Raw genomic sequence first — 27,156 nt, forward strand, 5'->3', positions numbered from 1 at the left:
ATATTTATTGAGGGAGGTACAGAGCCAAGAAAAGGCACCCACGTGGCTAGAGATCCCACGTGGAGGATCTGAGAAAACCATGGAAAGAAAAGAAACTTAAGGGCTAGAGAGGTGGCTCAGTGGTTAAGGTGCTTGCCTACAAAGCCAAAAGACCCAGGCTTGATTCGCCAGGACCCACATAAGCCAGATGTACAAGGTATCACATATGACTGGAGTTTGTTTGCAGTGGCTGGAGCCCCCGGTGCGCCCATTCTCTCTCTCTCTCTCTTTCTCTCAAATAAATAAAAATAATTTTTTAAAAAAGAAAGTTCAAAGAGCTCCTACCACGTGGGGAGGTGCAGGGGATAAAGAACCCATGTGGAGAGTAAGGGTTAGGGGGTTCTCCCCTTGGCTCAGCCCAGGCCCAGCCAAGGGAACTCACCCACAGCTGGAAGTTCCCAAGTGGTCAGGCAGCTCCACGAGCGTGCCCTCCCCTTGCAAAAAGATCTATAGCCTTATAGTGGTGGGCTCTGTCTTCTGGCTGAGGTGAACCAGAGGGACAGCTGGTTGGTTAGGGCTAGGTGATGTCTCAGGAAGAGGCTAGCCCTGACACCAAGTTCCGGGGGCTGAACTTGACCAACCACAATGTTTAAATCTTGCAAAAGACCTCCTTCTCAGAAGGGGCCAGGTTGTTTGTGGAAAAACAGGTCTGGGGAACCAGGCAAGAGATAAGAAGTCAGATCATCTTTGATTTCTAGCAAGTGCAGACTTTCCTCCCTGGTTTTACTTTCAGGGGCCCAGTCACCCTAACTGCCTGCTCCCTCCCAATCCCACCTGAGTGGGAGAGAAGGCAAAGCAGGTGTGGTGGCTCACACCTGTCATTCCCAAAACTTGGGACACTGAGTCAAGTTTGAGGCCAGCTTGGGCCATGGAGTGAGTTTCAGGCTAACCAAAGCTGCATAATGAGACACTATCTCCAAAACCCAAACAACAAAACAAGAAAAGGGCTGGAGAGATGGTTAGAGGTTAAGGTGCTTGTCTGTGAAGCCTAAGGACCCAGGTTCAATTTCCCAGTACCCACATAAAACAGATGCACACAGTGGTACATGCATCTGGAATTAGTCTGCAGTGGCTAGAGACTCTGGCGTGCCCCTTCTCTCTGTGTCTCCCCCCCCCCCTCGGTATTATCTATCTGCCTCACTCCCTCACTCTTCTCTCTCAAATAAATGAATAAATAAATATTAAAAATAAAACAAGAGGGGCTGGAGAGATGGCTTAGCGGTTAAGCGCTTGCCTGTGAAGCCTAAGGACCTCGGTTCGAGGCTCGATTCCCCAGGATCCACGTTAGCCAGATGCACAAGGGGGCGCACGTGTCTGGAGTTCATTTGCAGTGGCCGGAGGCCCTGGAGCGCCCACTCTCTGTCTCTCTCTGTCTCTGTCTCTCTCTCTCTCTCTCTGTCACTCTCAAATAAATAAATAAAAATAAACAAAAAAATTAAAAATTAAAAAATATTCTTGAGACAGGTATAATGGCACAAGAGGGAGGACTGTGATTTTGAGGCCAGCCTGGGCTACTCATATCTTTTTGTTTCTCCTTTTGTAGTGCTAGGGATTGGCTGAGTCTCGAACACGCTAGGCAAAGACTGTACTAATGTTAAGCTGCAACCTCCACACTGTTCTGCCTTAAGGCTAGGACAAAGGCCCTGTTTGCTGCTCAAAGCTGGTGCAACCCCAGTGGCCCTTCTGAGGGGAAGCCATCTCTCCACTGTGCTTTGTTTTTGTCCTCAGGGGGACAGAACTCAGAGTCACAGGGTCCCGTCCTTCCAGAGGACCACACCAGAACCTCGTGGCTGTCGCTCTCCTCCAGCCTCCTCCTCCTCTGTCTGGACTCACGTGCTAGCCCTGGTGTGCTGCAGAGGCTGGTCTGAGCCCCGGCCACCCTTCCCGAGCTCATCCCCTGTGCCACTGTCCCTGCTAAGCAGGAGATGATGGCATTGGGTCCCCCAGACTCCCTGCACACAGGCTCATCTCCTAGCTCAGGCTACCTCCTTCCAGCTCCTGACCTCAGGCTAGCCCTCACCTTGCCATCAGGGGCAGCAGAGTGGCTGAGGTTACTGGTTCCTCGCCATGTCCAACCCACTGTTGAAATGCCTTATTTTTACTCTTTCTGATCCAGTGAGTTTTCTAAAGAGTGTGAAATGTGGACTGGAGAGATGGATTAGTGGTTAAGGCACTTGCCTACAAAGCCAAAGGACCCAGGCTCGATTCCCGAGGACCCATGTAAGCCAGATGTACAAGGTGGCACATGTGTCTGGAATTCGTTTGAAGGCCCTGGTATGCGCATTCTCTCTATATATTTGCTTCTTTCTCTCTCTCAAATAAATAAAATTTTTAAAAAGACTGATTTGTTGGACTTTCACAAATTCAAAATAACAGTAAATTTTAGAATGCATTCTCCCATCAGCCTCAGCAATCACTGGTCCACTTTCTATCTTTGGATTTGCCTTCTCTGGATGTGTATATAAGGGTCCCATGCTCCACCCACTGAGCTGGCCAGGCACATTAGATGTTTACGTAATGAGGTCATGTAATACGTGGTCTTCAGTGCCTGACTTCTTCAGCATGCTGTCGAGGCTCATAGGTACCAGAGCCAGTATCAGTGCTTGTTTACTTTTCATGGCTGAGTAATACTCCGTGGTATGATAGACATGTTACAATTAGTAGTCCCTTGATAGATGTGTGGGTGGTGTCCGTCTTTTGGTAACTGAATAGTGCTGATATGAACATTTATATGCAGGTTTTATTTGTGAATGTGTGTTTTCATTTCTCTCAGGTGTACGCCTGGAAGCAGAGCTCTTGGGTCCTTGGTTGTTCCATGTTTGACTGTGTAAGGAGCTGCCCCATTATTGTACGTTCCTACCCGCAGTGTGTGTGGGGGGGGGGGGTCCCGATCACCCTGAGTGCCCAGGTGTTGATTGCATGCCCAGCCCTGTCCTGGTTGTTGGCTCCAGAAAATCTCAAGAACCCTTATTCAAAGTTCAGAGCTCAACAGTCGGACATGGCACTGGGCTGCAGTCAGACCCCAATTCCAGGGCACGTACAAAGAGAGCTGGGTGCTGTGAAATGTCAGGCCGGCCTTTCTTCCCTCATTAACAGCGGAGACGTGAGCTGCGTGTCTGAGCTAGAGAGTGCGTTCATAGCCAGCCTAGGCAGCTCACGGAGACCCTGTGTCAAAATAAGAACCGTGAAAAGGGAGTCAAGAGTGTACTCAGTGGTAGACTGCTTGCCGAGCACACACTCAGGCCCCGGGCTCAGGGCCCAGAACTGCAAAATACACTAAGAAAATACAAACTCCCAGACGCATAGCCTTAGTGAAACAGTCCCTTTAAATCACTGCTTTCTTAGTTTCCCCTCACCCCTTTAACAAGCAATCTCAGATTTGTGCTAACAGTTCTTCAAAGCTTCCCACGCACGTGTGACGTCCCGTTTCATCAAAGACATAGAAAGCTGGCCTTGGACTTGGAACCTCTGGCAGGAATCGTGACGTAGTTTTTGTTCTCACTGTGTTTCTTTCTCCCAGAACCACTATTCATGGTGACTGACACTGACTTTCTATTTTAGTTGTGATGCAAGGCTTTCTTTATTTGAATCTTATTTAATTATTTGCCTCTGTGTGTGTGTGTGTGTGTGTGTGTGTGCGTGTGTGTGTACACACGTGCGTGCATACGCATGCTAGGGTCTCTTTCTGCCGCAAACTCCAGATGCACTTTGCATCCAGCTTTATGTGGGTGCTGGGGAATCAAACCCAGGCCAGCAGGTTTTAACCCCTGAGCCATCTCCCTAGCCCCGAGACTTCCTCTCATAAGAATGCCAGTTTAAAGCTGGGTTGGTGGCGCATGCCTTTAATCCCAGCACTCAGGAGGCAGAGGTAGGAGGATCGCTGCGAGTTCAAGGCCACCCTGAAACTCCATAGTGAATTCCAGGTCAGCCTGAACCAGAGTGAGACCCCACCTTGAAAAACAAAAAAAAAAAAAAACAAAGAATGCCAGTTTAAAATCTAAGCAAGGGACCAGTCATTAGATCATTGGGGGTGCACAGACATTTCTGAAAACCTGAAGGTGGAGCAGGGGACAGATGTAGGGAAATGTCACTGTAGGAATAGCTGTCATCAGACCTGAAACATCCCCTCATTGTCTCCATGCTCTGAGCTGCCCATGGCATGTTCACATTTTCCCTCTTCCCGAAGACAAGCCTGGTGGCTGCCATCATGTGGCTGTGGCCCTGGATGGGAGGAGAGAATCCCACAATTTCAGGATGGGAACATAGGGAGAGGCAGTGGGTACAAGAGGCAGCTGTCACTCCAAAAAGAATGAGTTTAGGGCTGGAGAGATGGCTTAGCAGTTAAGTGCTTGCTTGTGAAGCCTAAGGACCCCGGTTCGAGGCTCAATTCCCCAGGACCCACATAAGCCAGATGCACAAGGGGACACTTGCATCTGGAGTTCATTTGCAGTGGCTGGAGACCCTGGCATGCCCATTCTCTCCTCCTCTCTCTCTCTCTCTCTCTCTCTCTCTCTCTCTCTCTCTCTCTCTCTGCCTCTTTCTCTCTCTGCCTGTCACTCTCAAATAAATAAAAATAAACAAAATTTTTAAAAAATAAGAGTTTATTCTGAGCCAAGTATGAGCAGCCATGGCATGAGTATGTGGATCTAGCATGTCTTACCATAGAAGGAGTTAGCCCATTTTATTGCCACAGTACAAACGAAGGTCGTGAGTTAAGTCACTTTTCAAGTGCACTGGTGGGGACAGCAAGGAGACAGTGGGGAAATCTCTGCTCTGGGTTTCGGATGCTGTCCGGTGGCGTTCTTGGCCTTTGGCTGGATGTTCTGCTCAGTGGAAACATTCCAAGTGGGTTTACCTGAGAGTCACAGGTAGTCACGGGTGGTCACGAAGGGGGCGAAAGGTAGCCCAAGATCTTTGGGCTCAGGATCGGCAGCATTCCATCGTTCCATGATTGCAGATGTTCAGAGCAGCTAATCAGCCTTGCGGGATCTTCAACGCAGATGTGGCTTTTTCAAGGAACTTCCCAAAGGTCGGGGCCCCTCACCTTGACTGATGATGACCACACAAAAAAAGGCTCTTTTCTTTTTAAAAAATATATGTATTTATTTATTTGAGAGAGAGAAGAAGAAGAGGCAGAGAGAAAGAGAGGATGGGCACACCGAGGCCTGTAGCCACTGCAAACGAACTCCGGACGCATGCGCCCCCTCGTGCATCTGGCTTACGTGGGTCCTGGGGAATCGAACAGGAGTCCTTAGTCTTTGTAGGCAAACGCCTTAACTACTAAGCCATTTTGCCAGCCCAGGAAGGCTCTTTTCTAAACACATTTAACTAACTCCCGGGAGGGCCAGTGTACCCATGGCATCCCCAGTTTTGTGTGGGGAAACCAAGGCCAGAGTGGTTGCATGGCTGCACCCAGCTCAATCTGCCGAACTTCAGCCTGTGTCCTTTTCTTCTTTTCCTTTATTGAGTTTCTTTTTCTGGGGGGGGGGGGGGAGACAAAATTTCACGTAGTTCAGGCTAGCCTCAAACTTGCGTTGTAATGGAAGATGACCCTGAACTTCTGGTCCTCCTAGGGACTAGAGGCTTGGGTCCCCATCGAACCCGGCAGGGCTTTGTCCCTCTCCGCTCTGAGCCACCTCCCCAGCCCAGCCCACTGTCACGCGTGTTGTGCGTCAATGGCTTCCTGTTGTATTCTTCCTGTACATGCTAACCAGGTGGGGCCCTGGCTTCCTGGTCCTGAGGCTCCTCGGACCTGGCTGGGTTGCCTGCAAAATCTGTCTACCGAAAGGAAGGCTCTTGTTTGTCCCTTAGGGAAGAGAAACTGGCTATTAAACGGAGTGTAGCTGGGGTTACTTCAAAGCCACTCCCGCGGTGCCCTGGGAAGCGAGGAACTTTGCTAACCCGGTGGGTGTGACGCTGAGGAGCACCCTGCACTTGACACTCTGCCTCACCCCTGGCAACCCGACCCGAGTCAGCCCTGCCCCATGCTGACATACTGTGTGCCCTAGGCACCCTCTCTGGGCAGCCCCAGTGGGTGTGCCGGGTGGCCTAATTACAGGGAACTCCTCGGATGACAGCACCCTGTGGCAAGCCCCGTCACCGCCCGGGTCGGTCGGCAGTCATTGGCACAGGTCAGTTATTAGCTGTTCTGTGGAAGATTCGCAAACCAGCAGACATCCAACAGGTATCAGGCTGGGCGGGGCGGGCCAGGGGGTGAGGGGGGGCCTCGCGGCTGAGTTGGGCAGGGTTCCCGGCTCTTGGACTTCCTGGAACACTTTTGTTTTGAACGAGTGGATTCTTCCTTCAGCACTTGGCAGAACTCAGCAGTGAGGCCATCCAGCCTGGAACTGTCGTGCCGCTACTTGAGGCCATACCCAGCGCCCACCCTCCTTGCATGGGTGCTGAATCTGGGGGCATTCTTTGCCCCTTTTTGGGGGGGTTCTCTCTGGCAAACTGCTCATCTTGGAGATCCAGCTTGGGCATCGCTTCCTCCACCAAGGCCAGCCACCCCACACTTGTACCATCAAGCCAAAGCCAGTCTCGGCTCGTATCTTCCCCTTTCCTTGTGGGACCCGATAGCTCCCAGGCATACAGAGCGCATACCTCACTCATCCATGTGGCACCAGGACCCTGTACTTAATGGGAGCACGGTTGTTATGGTGGCATGAATAATTACTCCATTTTTTTTAAAAATAATATCCTTGTATACATTATTATTGTGATATATTATTATGACAAATGAGCATTTAGAAGGCCGGAGCTTGAGCCCAAATTCTGCCAATGATGAAACCAGGTGATGGGAACAAATCTTTGTGTGGGGGGCGGGAGGGATGGCATTTGTGTATGCATGTTCATGGGTATGCAGAGACGTGTGCGTGCGGGTACACATGCATGTGCATTTGCATACATGTGTAGGCCGGAGGACACCTTTGGGTGTCATTCTTCAGAGACACTAGCCATCTTTTTTTTTTTTTTTTTTTTTGAGACAGGATCTCATCCTGCACCTGGAATTTGCCAATTAGGCTAGCCTGGCTGGCCAGCAAGCTCCAGGAATCCCCCTGCCTCTGCCTCCCCAGTAGTGGGGTGTCAGGTGCACACCACCATGCCCAGCATTTTTGCATAGAACTCAGGGGATCAAGCTCAGGTCCTTGGGAGCAAGCACTTGACCAACTGAGCTATCTCCTGAGCCCCAACAACTCTTTCAATTTTATTCCTCACCTACAACAGGGACCATCTGTAATCCTTGCCTGTCCTATCAGAGCCCTGGCCCTCCCCTGGCAGATGCCCTTCTACTCCATGGTGTGGCACAGAGAGCCTTTAGTCCAGAGGACATAGGCGTGCTTGGGTTCTCTGCTTTCCTTAGCCCCATGGCTGACACGTAGCTGTGGCTGCCGTCCGAAGCCACATGTGGACCTAGGCCTTTGGATGGAATCCCCCTCCTCGGGCCTGAGAGTAATGGAACCCCAAAAGGGAAGGGGTTCACAACTTAGGCTGAGTAAGGGGAGGGATTTTCTGGCGCAGACTGCCTGGGTTCAAATCCTCCCTTACTTTATGAGCAGTGTAACCTCAGGGACCTCGCCTAACCTCTTGGGGGGCCTTATTTGCTTATGTGTAAAATAGACCATTTCAGCCCCTCTATCAGCGTTTTGGTGAGGAGTAAGCTATCGTACACGGAGAGCTCAGAACAGTGTCTGACACACCCTAGGTAACACATATTGGCCATCCTTACTGCTGATGTCACGGTTGTGATTATCCCCCGTGGGGATGGAGGGCCTGCAGCTGTGCAGACAGCATCGTCCTCCTCGGCTTCTGCTCTGGAGGACCGCCACATTCCAACGTCCTGCCTGTGGCCATCTCTGGACGGAGCCCAGTCCTGGCCTCGTGCCCAGGGCCCCAGGGTGAAGCCCAAGCCTGAAGCTGGACCGCACAGGGTGCATGGGTTTCTGCTGTCCCCAAGGCATCGTGGGCGCCTGGGTATTCCCAGCTGGCAGGTGTCCGGACACCAGGGCTGGAGGCTGAGCTGACCTTTGTCTTCTGCTTGGGACCAAGGCAGGGGTGGCTCAGTGGTAGAGCCACTGGGCAGAGGGAGGGGCCTGGGTCTGGCCAGCCATGGGACTAAACACTCGCTCAGGAGTGGGTCCTGCAGTCCCTTGGGCAGTGTGCCCCAGCCACTGCCCCCCACCCCCAGCTCAGCCTCCTTTGGCTTCCAGAGCAGAGCCTCAGGAGCTGGGTGAACGAGGCTGTGGGTGGGATTGGAGGGTCGTCTGTAACATCAAGCAGCTCGGGTCAGCTCTGCAAGGCCCCACACCTCAGGCTCATCCTTATGTCTACTTGTGTCCTGGGAGAAGGTTCCAGGCCAGACCATGGTGTCAGTGGTAGGAAGTACTTCTGAAGGTGAGGCTAGAGTGAGGAAAAAGGAGTGGTCATCCAGACAGCATGGCCTCTCTGGGTGGAAGCTGGCCAGACTCCGGTTCCCCTGCAGCCGGTGCCAAAGCCGCTTCCTCTTGGCACCAGCAGAGGGGCAGGGCTCACGCCGTGGGGACTTTGTGAAGGAAAGATAGGAGGGGAGCCGAGGCTACTGTGGGCAGTCGAGAAGCCTTCCTGTCACCATCCACAGAACCCGCAGCAATGCTCCTCCCTCGGCCACAGAGTGAGTGTCGCCTCTGGCCCTGGGAGGACCGGCAGTCACTGGTTAAGCTGTGTTTCCCCAAGCATGTGCGTACGAGAGGGGAGGGAACAGAAAAATGCCCTGGATTTGGAACTGGGAAACCAAGGCCAGGATACACATGTAAGTATAGCAGGACCTTTAATCATGTCGGGCTCCTTCTCACGTGGGCCACCTGTCCCCTGGGATCTGCCTTAGGTCTTGGGTTGCGGCGGCCCGGGGTGGGATCTGCTAGTCTTCCCTGTGGAGTGCCATGTGTTACTCTGTCATAGCAGCAACTGCTGAGTGGAGAGCCCAGGACTGAGCAGAGAGGGATGGGGTGAACACGTGCTCTGGGAAGGACAAGCCTAACACCATCTCGCATCTGGGCTTGTGCAACAGGAGACCTGGAGTGACTTTAAAAGTGGGGAGTGCGGAGCTGAAGAGATGGCTCAGCGGTTAAGCTGCTTGCCTGCAAAGTCTGAGGACTCGAGTTTGATTCCCCAGTACCCATGTAAAGCCAGATGCCCAGGAACATGTATCTGGAGTTTTTTTGCAACAGCTGGAGGCCTGGGCATGCCCATTCTCTGTCTGCCTCTCTTGTCTTTATCTCTTTCTCTCCCTCCCACCCCCCTCCTTACAAATAAATAAATAAACTTTTTTTTTTCAAGGTGGGGTCTCACTCTAGCTCAGGCTGACCTGGAATTCACTATGTCGTCTCAGGGTGGACTTGAACTCACAGAGATCCTCCTACCTCTGCCTCCCAAGTGCTGGCATTAAAGGCTTGTGCCACCATACCCGGCTCAGTAAACATTTTTTTTTTTAATGTAAAAAGTAAAGCCGGGCGTGGTGGCGCACGCCTTTAATCCCAGCACTTGGGAGGCAGAGGTAGGAGGATCGCCGTGAGTTCAAGTCCACTCTGAGACGACATAGTGAATTCCAGGTCAGCCTGGGCTAGAGTGAGACCCTACCTTGAAAAAAAATGGAAGAAATGCTAGATAAAGGCTGGAGAGATGGCTTAGTGGTTAAGGGATTTGCCTGCAAAGCCAAAGGACCCAGGTTTGATTTTCTGGGACCCACGTAGATATTTGGGGGTGAGCAGGGTCCTATGTGTCTAGTACTGCTGCAAGTTAGAGGCAAGTATGGCTTATATAGTGAGTTCCAGGACAGTCAGAGCTATATAAAGAGACTCTGTCTCAAAAAAAAAAAAAAAAAAAAAAAAAAAAAAAAAAGAACTAAATACAGTGAATTCCAGGTCAGCCTGAAGTAGAGTGAGACCCTGCCTGGAAAAACAAAACAAGACAAACAAACAACAACAACAACAAAAAACTAAATACATGATAGATAGATAGATAGATAGATAGATGGAAAGGAAGGAAGGGAGAGAGAAAGAAAGAATGAATGAATCAATCCATGGCATACAAGGATGCTGGAATATCTGAATTCAACCTAAATGACACCCAGAGAGAACTAGGCTTGTAGTGTGGCATAGCCACTTAGCAGAACCCCAGGCAGCCAGGTGAAGAATGAGGTGGTTTCATGTGCTGTGGAAGAAAGGCTAGGTTGGAAGATGGGTTTTAGACCTTGAACCCCAATGAAGGACAACCAATCCAGAAAGCAGACCCTGACGTCTCCTATCAGGAACGGAGGGATGAGGGCATGGCACCAGAAGCATTACCCGGATGCAGTTTCCTCTACACAGAAACAGGAGGAGTGAGGAACAAGTGCTCTTAACAAATATCTCTGGGCAGGTGCACAGGCAACAGAGAAGCAAGTGGACTGGACTGTTTTCAGGAGCAGAAGAAAAGGGAGACTTATTTTGTAGAGAGATGCCTGAGCGAAGAGTCATTTTTTTCTCTAAAGATTCATGGGGGGCTGGAGAGATGGCTTAGCGGTTAAGCACTTGCCTGTGAAGCCTAAGGACCCCGGTTCGAGGCTCGATTCCCCAGGACCCACGCTAGCCAGATGCACAAGGGTTTGTTTGCAGTGGCCAGAGGCCGTGGCATGCCCATTCTGTCTCTCTCTCTCTCTATCTGCCTCTTTCTCTCCCTTCCTCTCTCTCTCTCTCTCTGCCCATCACTTTCAAATAAATAAAAATAAACAAAAAAAATTTTTTTTAAAGATTCATGGGACTTCCTCTACTTAAAAGCCATTGCCTCCAGAGAATTTGTTGAGGTCATCAGCAATGCGCTAGCCTCATAAGTTCTGTCACTGATTTTACTGAGATCTGAACTCTTTTTTTTTTTTTGGTTTTTCGAGGTAGGGTCTCACTCTAGCTCAGGCTGACCCGAAATTCACTATGGAGTCTCAGGCTGGCCTCGAACTCACGGCGATCCTCCTACCTCTGCTTCCCGAGTGCTGGGATTAAAGGCGTGCGCCACCACGCCCGGCAGAGATCTGAATTCTAGATGTCATCATTGGAGAGTATCAAGTAGGGACACCAGCTTCTCTGGTCTCTAATTTTCTCTGTTGAGTATATTCTTGGTGTTTAAATTTTTCAACTGTAGGCTGGGGAAATGGCTTAGCAGTTAAGATATTTGCCTGTGAAGCCTAAGGACCCAGGTTCAATTCCCCAAGACCCACGTAAGCCAGATACACAAGAAGGCACATGCGTCTGGAGTTCATTTTCAGTGGCTGGAGGTCCTGGCATGCCCATGCTCTTTCTATCTGTGTCTTTCTCTCCCTCTCTCTCTCTCTTTACCTCTCTTCTCTCTCTAATAAATTTAAAAAAATTTCAACTTTAGGGCTGGAGCCATGGCTTAGTAGTAAAGATGCTTACCTGCAAAGCCAAAGGACCCAGGTTTGATTCCCCAGGACCCATGTAAGCCAGATGCAGAAGATGGCACATGTGTCTGGAATCTGTTTGCAGTGGCTAGAGGCCCTGGTGGGCCCATTCTCTCTCTCTCTCTCTCTCTCTCTGTCTCATAAATAAATTAAACAATAAAAATAAAGTTTAGCCAGGCGTGGTGGCACACGCCTTTAGTCCCAGCACTCGGGAGGCAGAAGTAGGAGGATTGCTGTGAGTTCGAGGTCACTCTGAGACTCCATAGTGAATTCCAGGTCAGCCTGGGCTAGAGTGAGACCCTACCTCGAAAAACCAAATTAAATAAATAAATAAAGTTTAAAAATTAAAAAAATCCAACTAAAAACATCCCCAGGAGTTAAAGCAGGACTTCCCAGTCATCATGGGTTTGAGAACTATTCTGTATAGCAGTCCGCATCTTTTTATTTACATAGCATTTTCCCCCCCATAATCTCCTCTCTCACTCCTTTTCTCCGTGTGTGTGTGCATGGATGCCTGTGACCACGCATGTATAGGGAAGTCAGAGGACAACCCTTGGGGTGTTGGTCCTTGCCTTCAACTTAGTTTGAGACAGGGTCTCTCCTGTTCTGCTTCTGTGAATGCCAGCCTAGCGGAGCCGCAAGCTTTGAGCCTCGGGTTTCTCTTGATTCTGCCTCCCCTTGCCATAGGCGTGTTGTGATCACAGACACGTGTGCTACTTGCGTCTGGCTTTTACATGGGTTCTGGGGATTCAAACTCTGGCCAGAAGTCTTTGAACAGCACATGGTTTTAATCGCTGAGCCTTCTTCTGAGATGGGGACTCATGTAGCCGAGACTGGCCTCAAACTTGCTATTAGCTGAGGCGGGCCTTGAATTCTTTATCTTCCTGCCTTTACCTCCTGAATGCCTCGTTCTACACTGTGTGTGTGTGTCTGTGTGTGTGTGTGTGTGTGTGTGTGTGTGTGTTTTCTTTTTGGTCTTTTTTGAGGTAGGGTCTCACTCTAGGCCAGGCTGACCTGGAACTCACTCTGTAGCTCCTGGCTGGCCTTAAACTGACAGTGATTCTCTGACCTCTGCCTGCCAAGTGCTGGAATTAAAGGCGTCCACCACCATGCCTGGCCATTGTGTTTTTCTTAAATAACTCACTTTAAAATTTCAATCATGAGCTTGGAAAGATTGCTCAATGGTTAAGGCGTTTGCCTGCAAAGCCTAACAATTTGGGTTCAATTCCCCAATACCCACATAAAGCCAGATACACAGTGGTACATGTGTCTGGAGTTCGTTTGTAATGGCTAGAGGTCCTGACTTGCCCATTCTCTCAATCTCTCTCTCCCTCTCTCTCTGCTTGAAAATAAAAATAAAAAACTTTAATACTTAGTAGCAGAGGCCAGTAAGTTAAAAAGGAGACATAAAGGGAAGAGAAAGGAAGGGAGGAGGGTACTTAATAGGTTGATATTGTATATACATAAGTACAATGATTGAGATGGGGAGGTGTGGTGGTTTGATTCAGGTGTCCCCCATAAACTTAGGTGTTCTGAATGCTAGGTTCCCAGCTGATGGAGATTTGAGAATTAATGCCTCCTGGAGGGAGTGTATTGTGGGGGGTGGGCTTATGGGCTTTATAGCCAGTTTCCCCATGCCAGTGTTTGGCACACCCTCCTGTTGCTGTGGTCCATCTTATGTTGGCCAGGGGGTGATGTCCACCTTCTGCTCATGCCATCGTTTTCCCCTGCCATCGTGGAGATTCCCCTCGAGCCTGTAAGCCAAAATAAATCTCTTTTTCCCAGAAGCTGCTCTTGGTTAGGTGATTTCTACCAGCAATGCGACCCAGACTGCAACAGGAAGTAATATGATGGAGAATGGAATTTCAAAGGGGAAAGTAGGAGGGGTAGGGAGGGAATTACCATGGGATATTTTTTATAATCATGGAAAATGCTAATAGAAGTTAAAAAAATAAATAAAAATAAAATAAAATAAAAAACTTTAATCGTTAATATTGGAGAGATTGCTGTATATCACCAATATGAATGGTATTTGTATAAGAAGAAAGAACCTTAAAAAGTAAATATGATGCACTCAACATAACATTATTAAATTCCAGTTAGGAACTGTGGCCTGACTGAAGTTTCACCTTTTCTTCCTGTGGACAAAAAGGGCAATAGAAGCCATAGACACGGTGGTGCACGCCTTTAATCCCAGCACTTGGAGGGCAGAGATAGGAGGATCTTCATGAGTTCAAGGCCACCCTGAGATTACATAGTGAATTTCAGGTCAGCCTGGGCTAGAGGGAAACCCTACCTCGAAAAACAAAAGCAACAATTAACAAAAGGTGGGGAAGCAATAGAGACCGACTGGGTCTTTTTCTTGGGGTATTCAGAAGACTTAGAATGGGGATTTATCACTCCATGTGTGATTCAGTGTTATTTAATGCCACATGAATGCACCATCCAAAATCATGTCTTGTGAGCCTGGGGAGATGGGTTAGTGGTTATGTCATTTGCCTGTAAAGCCAAAGGACCTTGGTTTGTTTCCCCAGAGCCCACAGAAGCCAGATGCACAAGGGTTCTCATGCGTCCGGAATTCGTTTGCAATGGCTGGAGACCCTGGTGTGCCCATTCTGTCTCTGTCTCCCTCAAATAAATAATAATAATGAAATAAAAGTGTGCACAACCATGCCCAGCTTTAAAAAATATTTTGTAAGGGTCTGGAGAGATGACTTAGTGGTTAAGCGCTTGTTTATGAAGCCTAAGGACCCTGGTTCAAGGCTTGATTCCCCAGTACACACGTAAGCCAGATGCACAAGGGGGCGCATGCATCTGGAGTTCGTTTGCAGTGGCTGGAGGTCCTGGTGCGCCAATTCTCTCTGTGTCTCTGCCTCTTTCTCTCTCTGTCTGTTGCTCTCAAATAAATAAAAATAAAAAAATTTAAAAAATTTTTTAAACAGAACAAAAAAATCACGTCCTGTAATATCTGAATATCATGCTTTGGGGAAGAGTTGCCTAGAGCCCTTTTTCTTTTCTCTAAAGTTTTAGTCTTGTGTCTGCGTGTGACGCCACAATCATCCTGGAGGTTTGGGCCGTGATGGGCATGCCTTTTGGCATATTAAAGCAATGTGGCATTCAACATAGTCTCTGAGCATTTTTCCCAAGGGTCAGAAATGCAGTGATTTGGAGGCAGCATGCGGTGGCAACTGGGAGTGACGCAGGACTAAACAAAGGGGAATTTGTCTCTTTGGAAGGAATTGGAAGAATCTCTGAGTTGGTGCCTTGGCCTCGTCAAGTGGTGAGGCACGAAAATGCTGCGTGGACCTCCTGGGTGGGGCCGTGCCACACAGCTCTGGGCTCTGGGTGAGTCCGGATCCCGAGGAGAGGCCCCTGTGAGAGCCCTAGCGCCTCGTCAGTCCCAGGGGGAATAATGAAGGGAGAGTGAATGTGTCAGAGGAGAGCGGTGGACAGGGCTGGAGGGTCTGTGCAGAGCAGTTGGTACCAGAAGACGCTGATCTTAAAAGATTCTAAGAAGGCTGGGCTGAAAGTCTCGTGAACGTTAGGATTCCTACTTTACCTAAAATAAATCCTTATTCATGCTTTAGTGTGAGCCTTGAGAACGCAGGAGTGGGTGGAAGAAGCCAGACACAGCAAGTCACATACCGTACCAACCCATGGATACAAATACCTAGAATAGGGCTGGAGAGGTGGCTTAGCGGTTAAGCGCTTGCCTGTGAAGCCTAAGGACCCTGGTTCGAGGCTCGGGTCCCCAGGTCCCACGTTAGCCAGATGCACAAGGGGGCACACGCGTCTGGGGTTCGTTTGCAGAGGCTGGAAGCCCTGGCGCGCCCATTCTCTCTCTCCCTCTATCTGTCTTTCTCTCTGTGTCTGTCGCTCTCAAATAAATAAATAAAATATTTAAAAAAAAAACAAACAAATACCTAGAATGGACACATCCATTGAGTCAGGAGGCACATTGGTGATTCCCAGGGACTTGGCCTGGGAGATAGGAAATGACTGCTTAATGGGTACAGATTCATTTTAGCGTGATGAAATATTCTAGAACTAGGCGGCGGTGGTGATGGATTTACAATGTTGTGACCGTGTTTCCACTTGTAGTAAATTTTAAAAAATCTTTTTTTGAGGCAAGCCGAACAGATTGCTTTTTTTTTATTATGCGAGAGGGAGAGAGGGAGAGAAAATTGGCACACAGGGACCTCCAGCCACTGCAATCAAACTCCAGACACATGCGCTCCCTTGTGATCATGTGTGACCTTGTGCCCCTGGCTTGGGACCTGGAGAGTCGAACATGAGGCCCTAGGCTTTGCAGGCAAGCACCTTAACGACTAAGTCATCTCACCAGCTCATAAATTTCATTTTATTCATACATAAGCACACTACAACATCTTGCCCCTACAAATGACTTTTTATAGATTTTTTTTTTGTTTCTTCCACACTTTCTTTTCTTTCTCCTTCCTCTCTCTCTCTCTTTCCTTCACTTTGTGGTGCTGGAGGTCAAGCCCAGGGTCTGATACGTGTTGGACAAGCATTCTGCCACCAAGCTACCTATGACTTTGCAGCATCAAGAGACCCTTGCAAGCCCATAGACACACACGCATACATATATACATACACACTCACACATGTCAAATACATAAAACTTGGAAACATTAAGAAATTGGGCAGTGAAATAATTTAGTGGATCTGGGCGTGGTGGCGCACGCCTTCAATCCCAGCACTCGGGAGGCAGAGGTAGGAGGATCGCCATTAGTTTGAGGCCACCGTGAGACTGCATAGTGAATTCCAGGTCAGCCTGGACCAGAGTGAGATCTTACCAAAAAGAAGGAGGAGGAGGAAAATGAGGAGAAGGAGAAGAAGGAGAAGTGGTGGTGGTGTTAGAAGAATTTGATGGGCCCTAACCAGCTGATCACAGTGGGACTCTCTTCCTCCTGGCGGGCACACTAAGGCTACCTTGGTAGTATAGATTCCTGCTAAAAGACAGCCTAAATTGAATCATGGGGAAACATTAAATGCAAGTGTATTTCTGTCTCTAGACCAAAATACACGAAAGAAAAACTTGGAGGAGGCGCTGGAGAAGATGGCTTAGCGGTTAAGGACCCAGGTTCAATCCCCCTGGACCCCCATGTAAACCAGATGTACAAGGTGGCGCATGAGTCTGGAGTTCATTGGCAGTGGCTGGAGGCCCTGCATTCTCTCTCTCTCTCTCTCTCTCTCTCTCTCTCTCTCTATCTCTCCCCCTCCCTTTTTTTTTTTTAAGTCAGGGTCTCACTCTAGCTCAGGCTGACCTGGAATTTACTATGTAGTCTCAGGGTGGCCTCGAACTCACAGTGATCCTCCTACCTCTGCCTCCCAAGTGCTGGGATTAAAGGCATGCGCCACCACCTCCCTCCCTCCCTCTTTCCCTCTCTCTCTCAAATAAATAAAACTTGGAGGAGGAAAGACTTATTTTTGGCTCATGGTTGCAGAGGGTTCAGTCCATTGCCCTTGGCTCCACTGATTCTGAGTCCGTGGTGAGACTAGACATCACGGCTGAGGGAGTGTGACTCTTCCACCACACAAGAGACAAGGAGGGAAGAGAGGGAGGGAGAAAGACATTCTCTTTTTTTTTTAATTAATTATTTATTTATTTATTTGAGAGCGACAGACACAGAGAGAAAGACAGATAGAGGGAGAGAGAGAGAGTGGGCGTGCCAGGGCTTCCAGCCTCTGCAAACGAACTCCAGACGCGTGCGCCCCCTTGTGCATCTGGCTAACGTGGGACCTGGGGAACCGAGCCTCGAACCGGGGTCCTTAGGCTTCACAGGCAAGCGCTTAACCGCTAAGCCATCTCTCCAGCCCGAGAAAGACATTCTTAAATACATCAATGCTACAAAGAAAAAGGACCAGAAAGTCATTCCAGAGTAAAAAACATGAAATAGACGTGGTGGGAAAGGGCACTGTGTCTGTCACCTTGGACCAGGAAAACCAATGATACACAGTGGAACTTGGGATCATTGGAGAAATGTAAATGTGGACTATAGATGAGATAATGGTATTATAATGTTAGGTTTCTTAATTGCGGCTATCACACTGTAGCTATATAAGAAAATACCCTGTATTTCAGACATATACTCTAAAAGATTTAGACATAAAGAAGTATGGTATAGTCAACTTATTCTCAAATGGTTCAGGAAAAAAAGTGTGTGTGTGTGTGTGTGTGTGTGTGTATGTGTGTGTGTGTGTGTGTGTTTTCCCACTTAAAACTGGGCTCAAGGCTGGGAGATGGCTCAGTGGTTAAAGGTGCACACTTGCATGGCTGCCCCCCCACTTCAATTCCCAGCACTCATGTAAAGCTGGATGCAAAGGGGTGTATGAATCTGTGGTCCCAACAAGCCTATACCCACGGGCAATAGAGTCAGGAAGATCCGATGCTATCGGGTCAGCTAGTCTGAAGCTCATTTGCAACCTGGCTGTTCATTTGCAAAAGACCCTGTCTTAAAGAAGGCGAAACACAGGGTTGGAGAGATGGCTTAGTGGTTAAGGCACTTGCCTGCAAAACCTAAGGACCCAGGTTCGATTCTCCAGGTCCCATGTATGCCAGATGCACAAGGTGGCACGTGCATCTGTAGCTCATTTGCAGTGGCTAAAGGCCCTGGCACACCCATTTTCTCTTTCTCTCAATCTCTCTCTCTCCTCCCTCTCTCTGTCTCTAATAAATAAATAAATTTTACAAAAAAAGAAGAAGGTGGAGCAGAGACAACTTGAAGTTATCTTTTGACCTCCACATGCATGCTGTGGCACAGAAATAAATAAATATTTAAGATTAAAAAGAAAAGCTGGGAATGATGGCACGTACCTTAATCCCAGCACATGGAGACTGAGGTAAAAGATCACTTGAGTTCAAACTATACAGCCAGCCTGTGTTGTATACAAAGTGAGTTCTAGATCAGCCTGAACTAGAGTGAGATGCTACCTCAAAAAAAAAAAATTTGTTTTTAAATGGGCTAAAATTACACCATAGCATAAATATGGTCTAATTTATACTGTATTAACTAAAAGTTCATTTTCTTTCCCACAAAATCTTAGCAATAGACTCTGGCTACAAATTATTGGAACGCAGAACGAGCGATGTGTTGATTTGGGGGTGACCCTGTTGCAGCCCCGTTGTTTTGATATCTTCATATGACATTTCAGTTGTGTCAAACAACATGATGGCCTTGTGGCTATGTTTGTAAAAAAATCTTCTGTTTTTCCAAATGTGACCTTTTAACACTTAGATATTCAAATCGTTCTTTGGAATGCTCCCCCTTCCCCTCCCCCCATATACCCTATGGTTATTTCTTTTTTCCTTTTTTTGAGAGCTAGGCTGGCTTAGACAGGCGCTCACATGTTGAAGCCTGGTGCTGTCTGAACACTCATCACTTTCATTGACGGAAAGCTAAGCTCTTTTGCAAACTCTACAACCTCACTTGGCAGTTGCTTCCTGTTGTATATTGTTCAAATTGACCTTGTTCACGGGTCACAGTCTCAGTCAAGGTGTGCGGTCTCAGGGACCACTTCATCCCCAGAGACTTCCTTCCGGGAGGGAGAGGGAGAGCTTGGAAAATTCCCACCTGCTCTTCTCCTCAGCCTCAGTCTCAGCCAGGGCCCTGGGCCTCCAACCCAAGTGCAAGGGAGTCTGGGAAATGTAGTTTTCCCGTGGGATCAAAGAGAGCAAATTAAAAGGCACCTGCTTGCTACACGTGGCATTTGTATCTAGCAGCCGATGTTGTACAAATGGAGATAGCTATTAAGAGTTCAGTGAGGCTGGGTGCATACCTTTAATCCCAGCACTTGGGAGGCAGAGGGAGGAGGATTGCTGTGAGTTCGAGGCCACCCTGAGATACATGTGAATTCCAGGTCAGCCTGGGCCAGAGTGAGACCCTACTTCGAAAAACCAAAAAGAGAGAGAGAGAGAGAGAGAGAGAGAGAGAGAGAGAGGGAGGGAGTTCAGTGAGATGAAGAGATTGCTGGAAAGATGGCTCAGTGGTTAAAGGCACTTGCTTGCAAAGCCTAACAGCCTGGGTTCCTGTCCCCTGAACCTACATAAAGCCCATGCACAAAGAGGGGCATGTGTCTGGAGTTTGTTTACAGCGGCAAGAGGCCTGAGTGGGCCCACACACTCTCTACCTCTGCTTGCAAATAAATACATATTTTTAAAGAGTTCAGCTGGGCATGATGACACACGCCATTATTTAATCCCAGCACTCAGGAGGCAGAGGTAGGAGGATCACCATGAGTTCAAAGCCACCCTGAGACTACATAGTGAATTCCAGGTCAGCCTGGGCTAGACCCTACCTCAAAAAAACAGAAAGAAAAAAAAAGGAGTTCAGTGGAGACTGGTTTTATAAATGGCCAGATCATTAGAAAAGCATTTTGTATCATGCTAACTGTTACCATGTCTTGTAGCTGGGTCTCTGACAATGGGTTCTGGGATTTGTTTTGTTTTGTTTTGTTTTTCAAGGTAGGGTCTCAGTCTAGCCCAGGCTGACCTGGAATTCACTATGCAGTCTCAGGGTGGCCTTGAACTCTCGGCGATCCTCCTACCTCTGCCTCCCGAGTGCTGGGATTAAAGGCATGCGCCACCATGCCCGGCAGATTCTGGGATATTTTCACACACAGCTTGCCCCTGACCCAGTGCCTGCGGAAGAGAAGCAGTGCTTTCCTGAATTAGAGGTGTTTGTTCCTTTCTTTGTTGTTTTGAGGCTCTGGCTGACTTTGAATATACTCTCAAACTCATGGTGATTCTCCTACCTCAGTCTCCTGAGTGCTGGACAATATAGTTATGAGCCACTATACCTGGTTGAATTAGAGATTTTAATTGATCCTCACCCTCCTATTCCACAAGGAACTCTGGGCACGTGGATCCAACAATGGATCATCCTCCTGCCCAGCTTTGGAATAGTGAGGTCTTCAGCTAGGTCATAAGATGAACTAATTTTGATTTTCCAAGTCCTCATTAAAGGTTGCTTATCTGGCGGAGCGTGGTGGCACACATTTAAGCCCAGCACTCAGGAGGCAGAGGCAGGAGGATCACCATGAGTTTGAGGCCACCCTGAGACTACATAGGGAATTCCAGGTCAGCCTGGTAGAGCAAGACCCTACCTCAAAAACAAACAAACAAACAAATAAAAAACAAAGTGAAAAAAAGTTGCTTATCTAAATTTCAATGTACCAGTACCAAAATTTGGATTTCTCTCTCTCTCTCTCATCCTCTTTAGCCCCTCCTCCCTCTTCGGGCTTTCAAGCTGCCCTCGGGCCACCCCGCCCCGCGAACATGTTGATCATCCTTGCCTTCATCATCATTTTCCACATCGTCTCCGCAGCGCTGCTCTTTACCTCCACCATAGACAACGTAAGTCCCATTTCTGCCTACCACCGTGGGGCCCTTGGACAGCAAGTCTGTAGGAGCAGAATGGAAGACTAAGTGTATGTGATCGTGATTGGGGGGTGGCCTCTCTGCGAAAGGCATCTCCCTAGCTTGGGCCCGAGTGCTCTTGGCCTCAGTGTGGAGCTTCTGGAACATTCTCTGATCAGGTTTGGGTGGCAGATCCTCTTCGACAAGGACCTCTGTCCCCTCAGCATTTATTTGAGAGAGAAAGAGACGCTGAGAGAGAGAGAGAGAAAGGGTGCACCAGCGCCTCCAGGCTCTGCAAAAGAACTCCAGGCGCCTGCACCACCTTGTGCATCTGGTTTATGTGGGTCCTGGGGAATCGAACCTGGGTCCTTACACTTTGTAGGCAAGCAAACGCCTTAACCATTCAGCCATCTCTTCCGCCCACTAGAAGTATTTTTATTCTTGCTTTGAGGTAGAGTCTCACTGTATGTGGCCTCAAGCTAACAGGGGTATTTCTACTGAAGCCTCCCAAGAGCTGTGGTTAGAGGTGTGAGTCACCACGCCTAGCTACTGCTGTTCAGTTATTCTTGTTGCAAAAGCTGTGTTGTGAGTCACAGGTGCTTAGCAATATCCCCAGCCTCTCGCCACTAAATGTCGGTAGTACCTGACATTGGCAGCTGCCTACTGGGATCACATTCATCCTGTGTTGAGGTCCACTGCTCTAGATCTATCCAGCAACCCTCCACTACTGGCTTCTCTTTACTGGCCAGGCATGTGTGTAGCTACTCCCTCCCCCCCCCCCTTGGCATGACTTCCCCAGCAGAGCTCATGCTTGGAACATTCCAGACTCTCCACATGCTCCCGTGAAAAGTTAACTTTCCTTTAGTGTCCAGCTGGAGAACATTCTGGCAAGAGTATTTGATGACCTCTTGGTCAAGTCAGGAGATGAAGCTTTTCACGGGCCTGGCTTCTGTCCACATCACATCAAACTGTGGAGGTGCTTAAGTTCAGCGGCGGCTGTCTGCGTGCGCTGCAGAGATCTCGGCAGTCCCAGGCTGGTACTGGAGGCCTGGAAGTTCCCTTGGAGAGTTGTGGTGTTACGTTGCCATTGAAAAGCCAGAGAAGCTGGTGTCAGAGGGTGGTGGCAGTGGTGACAGACAGACTCCTCACTTAGGAACAGAAGAGGCTGTGCATGCATGTACGCACACACTGCCTTCCTCCAGCTTGCTTCCATCTGGTGGTACCACGCACATTCAGGGTGGATCTTTTCCTCTCCCACATGCCTCTCGTCTCTGGAGGGGCCCCCCATGAGCACCCACACAGTGTGTTTTGCCAGACCTACACATTTCAGTTAAATCAAGTTGACAACGGAGATCAACAAGTAAGCTGACTAATCACCATAAGAATGAGGACACTCTGGGGCTGGAGAGACGGCTTAGCAGTTAAGGCACTTGAGCCTGCAAAGCCAAAGGACCCAGGTTTGGCTCCCAAGGACCCACGTAAGCCAGACGCACAAGGTGGCGCGTGTGTCTGGAGTTCGTTCACAGCAGCTAAAGACCCTGGCACACCCATTCTCTCTCTCTGTCTCTCTTAAATAAATGAATAAAAGTATTTTTTTAAAAAAGGGTTGAAGAGATGGCTTAACTGTTAAAGTGCTTGTCTACAAAGCCTAAGGACCCAGGTTCAATTCTCCAGGTTCCACATAAGCCAGATGCACAAGGTGATGCATGTATCTGGAGTTCATTGGCAGTGGCTAGAAGCCCTGGCGTGCCCATTCTCTCTCTCTCTCTCTCTCTCTCTCTCTCTCTCTCTCTCTCTCTCTCTCTCTGTCTCTCTGTCTGTCTCTCTCCTCTCTCCTCTCTGTCTCTTTCTCTCTCTGGCTCAAATAAAAATAAATTTAAAAAATTAAGAAAAGAGGGCTGGCTGGAGAGATGGCTTAGCAGTTAAGGCATTTGTGTGCAAAGCCAAAGGACCCAGGTTTGATTCCCCAGGACCCACATAAGCCAGATGCACAAGGTGGTGCATGCGTCTGGAGTTTGTTTGCTGGAGGCCCAGGCGCTCCAATTCTCATTTTGTCTGTCTATCTGTTTCTTCCTTTCTCTCTGTCTCTCTCTCTCTCAAATAAAATAAAATAAATATATAAAAATATTAGTTGGGCATGGTGGCACACGCCTTTAATCCCAGCACTCAGGAGGCGGATGTAAGAGGAGCCATGAATTCGAGGCCACCCTGAGACTACATAGTGAATTCCAGATCAGCCTGGGCTAGAGTGAGACCCTACCTGGAAAAAAAAAAAAGAATGAGTACGCTGTGCCCAGTCTAACACGTGGGCACGGTGACAGGCACCTGTAATGCCAACACTGAAACACAGACAGAAGGATTCCCTGGGCTCTGTAGCTAGTTGGTGAGCTCCAGGTTCAGTGAGAGACCAACCAAGGACCAGATCAGGCCTCCACACTGACCTGAGCACGTGTGTGCGCATCCACCCACCCACATACATGCACGTGCAAAGACTGGGCACACGCTTGCCACAGCACATGTAGAAGTCACAAGGCAGCCTTGGGTGTCGGGCCTCGTCTTCCACCTTGTCTGAGGCGCTTTCTTCGCGTCCACCTCTGAGTCCCTCGTAGAGCCCTTGCGTCTCCATCTCGCGTCTCCATCTCGCGTCTCTCCGCGGGCACCCGGGCTGACGCGCCTGCGCTGCCATGCCTAGCGTTACATGGACTCTGGCGACCTGAACTGAGCTTGTTACGCTTCACAGCACGCGCTTTTTCCTACTGAGCCATCTCCCCAGCCCCTGGATACTTAAAAAAGAAAAAAAATTTTAGGACAGCAAACAAAATCAAGAGTTATTTGTTTTTTATTTTTTGTTTATTTTTATTTATTTATTTGAGAGCAACAGAGACAGGAAGAGGCAGAGAGAGAGAGAGAGAATGGGCGCACCAGGGCCTCCAGCCACTGCAAATGAACTCCAGACGCGTGCACCCCCTGTGCATCTGGCTAACGTGGGTCCTGGGGAATCGAGCCTTGAACCCAGGTCCTTAGGCTTCACAGGCAAGCGCTTAACCGCTAAGCCATCTCTCCAGCCCAAGGTTCAAGTTTAAATAGAAGCTAAAAGGCACGATCTGTAGCCATACCGCCCTGAATGCGCCTGGTCTTGTCTCATCTCAGAAGCTAAGCCTGGTTGGTCCTTGAATGGGACGAGGTAAGGAACATGCATAACTCAGGCGTCCCGTCCCGGTCAGGTGTGCTCACACCCGTCATGTCTCTGCTCCAGTCCCGGGAGGTGGTCTGACAAGCTGTCAGGACTTTGGGAAATCTTTCTGGGAGACAGGCTGCCCTTCTGGCTGGCATCAGACCTCAAGGTTTTTTGTTTTGTTTTGTTTTGTTTTGTTTTGTTTTGTTTTCCCCACACCCTCATGAAACTCCAGGGGAGGGCTGGAGAGATGGCTTAGTGGTTAAGCGCTTGCCTGTGAAGCCTAAGGACCCCGGTTCGAGGCTCGGTTCCCCAGGTCCCACGTTAGCCAGATGCACAAGGGGGCGCACGTGTCTGGAGTTCGTTTGCAGAGGCTGGAAGCCCTGGTGCGCCCATTCTCTCTCCCTCTATCTGTCTTTCTCTCTGTGTCTGTCGCTCTCAAATAAATAAATAAATAAAACTCCAGGGGAAATTCTTTTGTTTCAATAGCCTGATAGCCTGCCTGGAGTCTATGCCTGTAGGCTCTGTGTCTGCTCCGTTAAGCAGCAGCTGCCTCTGCTCCGTTCCCCTGCAGGCCTGGTGGGTAGGAGAAGGCTTCTCCGCGGACGTCTGGCGAGTGTGTCCCAACAACACGAACTGTACAGAAATTGGTGAAGGGTATGAAGGTGAGTGTGAGGGAGAAGCCGGGAGTATGAGGCTGTGGTACCCCAACATCGCCTCCCCGCTGAGGCCTGCTGAGATGGGCCCAGCAAGGCCAGCCCCATCAGGGGGCAGAAGGTCAGAGCTGAGTCACAAGCCTCAGTCCCTGCCTGGAATCTTCTCCCCTTCCTCTTCATAGGTTCACTGGCATTTGGTTCAGCCCACTGTGGCAGGGACTCAGGACCTCTACTCCTCTCCCAGCTGGGTGGCCTCCCCTTGGGCAGGTCCCCTGTGCTCACAGACTCTGGCATCCTCAGCTAGGAACTGGAGGTGACAATGATCCTGTCATGCCTACTTCTTTAAAAAAAAATTTTTTTTTTTATATTTATTTGAGAGAAAGAGAAAGAATGGGTGCACCAGGGCCTCCAATCGCTGCAAACGAACTCCAGATACACGCGCTACCTTGTACATCTGGCTTTACATGGGTACAGGAGAATCGAACCTAGGTTCTTTGACTTTGTAGACAAGCACCTTAACTGCCAAGTCATCTCTCCTGCCCTGTGTTTTTCTTTTGAGACAGAGTCTCAGTAGCTCAGGCTGGCCTCAAACTCACTATGTAGTCAAGGATGACCTTGAACTGATCCTCTTGTGTCCACCTCCTAAGTGCTGGGTAAAGACGTGCACCACCGCACCCAGTTCAATGCAGTTACTGGGGATCAAGCCCAAGGCTGTGCATGCTAGGCAGGCACTCTAATCACCGAGCTACTTCCCCAGCTCCCATGCCAAAATATATAAAAGGGCTTTGTAGATGCAGAAGCCCTATACGAGAAAGGAAGGAAGGAAGGAAGAAAGAAAGGAGAGAGAGAGAGAAAACCCTATGTGTAAAAGCAGCTGAAGGGGCTGGGAAGATGGCTCAGTGGTTAAAAGTGCTTACTTGCAAAGCCTGCTGGCTTGGGTTCAGTTCCCAAATCACCCATGTAAGCCGGACTCAAACATCAAAGCAGCCAAAGTCAGCAGAAAGTGGGTTTTTTTGTTGTTGTTGTTTGATTGTTTGTTGGTTTGTTTTTGAGGTAGGGTCTGACTCTAGCCCAGGCTGACCTGGAATTCACTATGTAGTCTTGGGGTGGCTTCAAACTCACGGTGATCCTCCTACCTCTGCCTCCCAAGTGCTAGGATTGAAGCGTGTGCCACCATGCCCAGCTTGAAAGCATTGTTTTACCAGAGTTTACTTCGAGGCAAACACGTCAGCGCTGATATGTGATGTCTCCCAGCCCTAGTAAGCCGGGACCGCTGGCCCCATTTTAAGATGGTGAGACTGAGACACAGAGCATAAACCACTCCAAATTGCCCAGCCCAAAGTAAAACGGAAAAGTCCAGACTAGGTATGAGCAGCCTCGACGTGGCCCAGTCAGTGCTGCCTCCTTGGGATCTGAATGCCCTGCTGGCTGAGCCTGGGAACAGCTGCCCGTCCCACTTGTGGCGCTGAGGGGGGAGGTGAACAGGGTGGACCCCGACAGACCATTGAGCCATGCTCTTGGATCTCTCCACGGCCCCCCAGATGCATTTGTCTCTTGAACTCTGAAGGGGGTTGATTCCAGGACCCAAGTAAAGCCAGATGTGCAAGTGGCACATACATCTGGAATTCTTTGCAGTGACTAAAGGCCCTGGCGCACCCATTTTCTCTTTCTCTTCCTCTCTCTCTCTTTCTTGCTCTATTTCGGCTTTGTTTTGGTTTTTGGTTTTTCGAGATAGGGTTTCACTCTAGCCCAGGCTGACCTGGAATTCACTATGTAATCTCAGGTTGGCCTCGAACTCACAGTGATCCTCCTGCCTCTGCCTCCCGAGTGCTGGGATTAAAGGCGTGCGCCACCACGCCCGGCTGTAAATAAAAATATTTTAAAAGAGTAGGTGGCTGACTGTGAGGCTGGGGAAGTTGTGGATACAGAGGGCTGTCTTAGCAGATAGGTTCTTGGTGCTCGAAGTGAACCTTTCTTAAGGTCTGTGGGAGAGCTGAAAGCACTTCAAGGACCCAGCCCTCCCCAGGAATGTGCTCCTGGTTTTGGGGCCCTCACTGGGCTTCACCCACCCTGACGCCACAGGCCACCAGTGGCACATCCTGCATGTGCCCCACCCCAACTTTGAGAAGCCCCAGTGTCAAATCATAATCCTGTCTTTCCCCACAGAGCCAGTCTCCACATTTGCCCTCTCATAGCTCTGAATCAAGTGGGGTACTTACTGAAAATGCAGACTCCAGGCACCTACCCCAGAATAATAGCTAATGAGTCTCCAGAGAAATCTGCTCAGGAGTCTGCGTTTCAACCAGCTGTCCTGGGTGACTCCTGGGCAAATTTAACAAGTAATGTTCTAAGGCGTAGGATCTGAGCCTTGGCCCCATGCTGGGATCCTCAATGAGTGATCCCCACACTTGGTGTTTGGGTTGGTCTTACCTCACTGTAGTCTGGTAGGGTTGTTCTAAATGGAAAAACAATTTACAAA

General features: G+C 49.2%; 1 protein-coding gene across 1 annotated transcript in view; it reads left to right on the forward strand.

The window, feature by feature from the left end:
* Positions 1-27,156, forward strand: part of Emp2 (epithelial membrane protein 2) — a 47,911-nt gene that overhangs the window by 14,059 nt on the left and 6,696 nt on the right. The window contains exons 2-3 of the mRNA XM_045130069.1: positions 20,710-20,843; positions 24,596-24,686. Of these exons, the coding sequence (XP_044986004.1) occupies positions 20,766-20,843; positions 24,596-24,686 (169 nt within the window). The 5' untranslated portion in view covers positions 20,710-20,765. The remainder of the gene's footprint in view (positions 1-20,709; positions 20,844-24,595; positions 24,687-27,156) is intronic.

The sequence above is a fragment of the Jaculus jaculus genome, chromosome 11, assembly GCF_020740685.1.
Source record: "Jaculus jaculus isolate mJacJac1 chromosome 11, mJacJac1.mat.Y.cur, whole genome shotgun sequence".
Taxonomy (NCBI): domain Eukaryota; kingdom Metazoa; phylum Chordata; class Mammalia; order Rodentia; family Dipodidae; genus Jaculus; species Jaculus jaculus.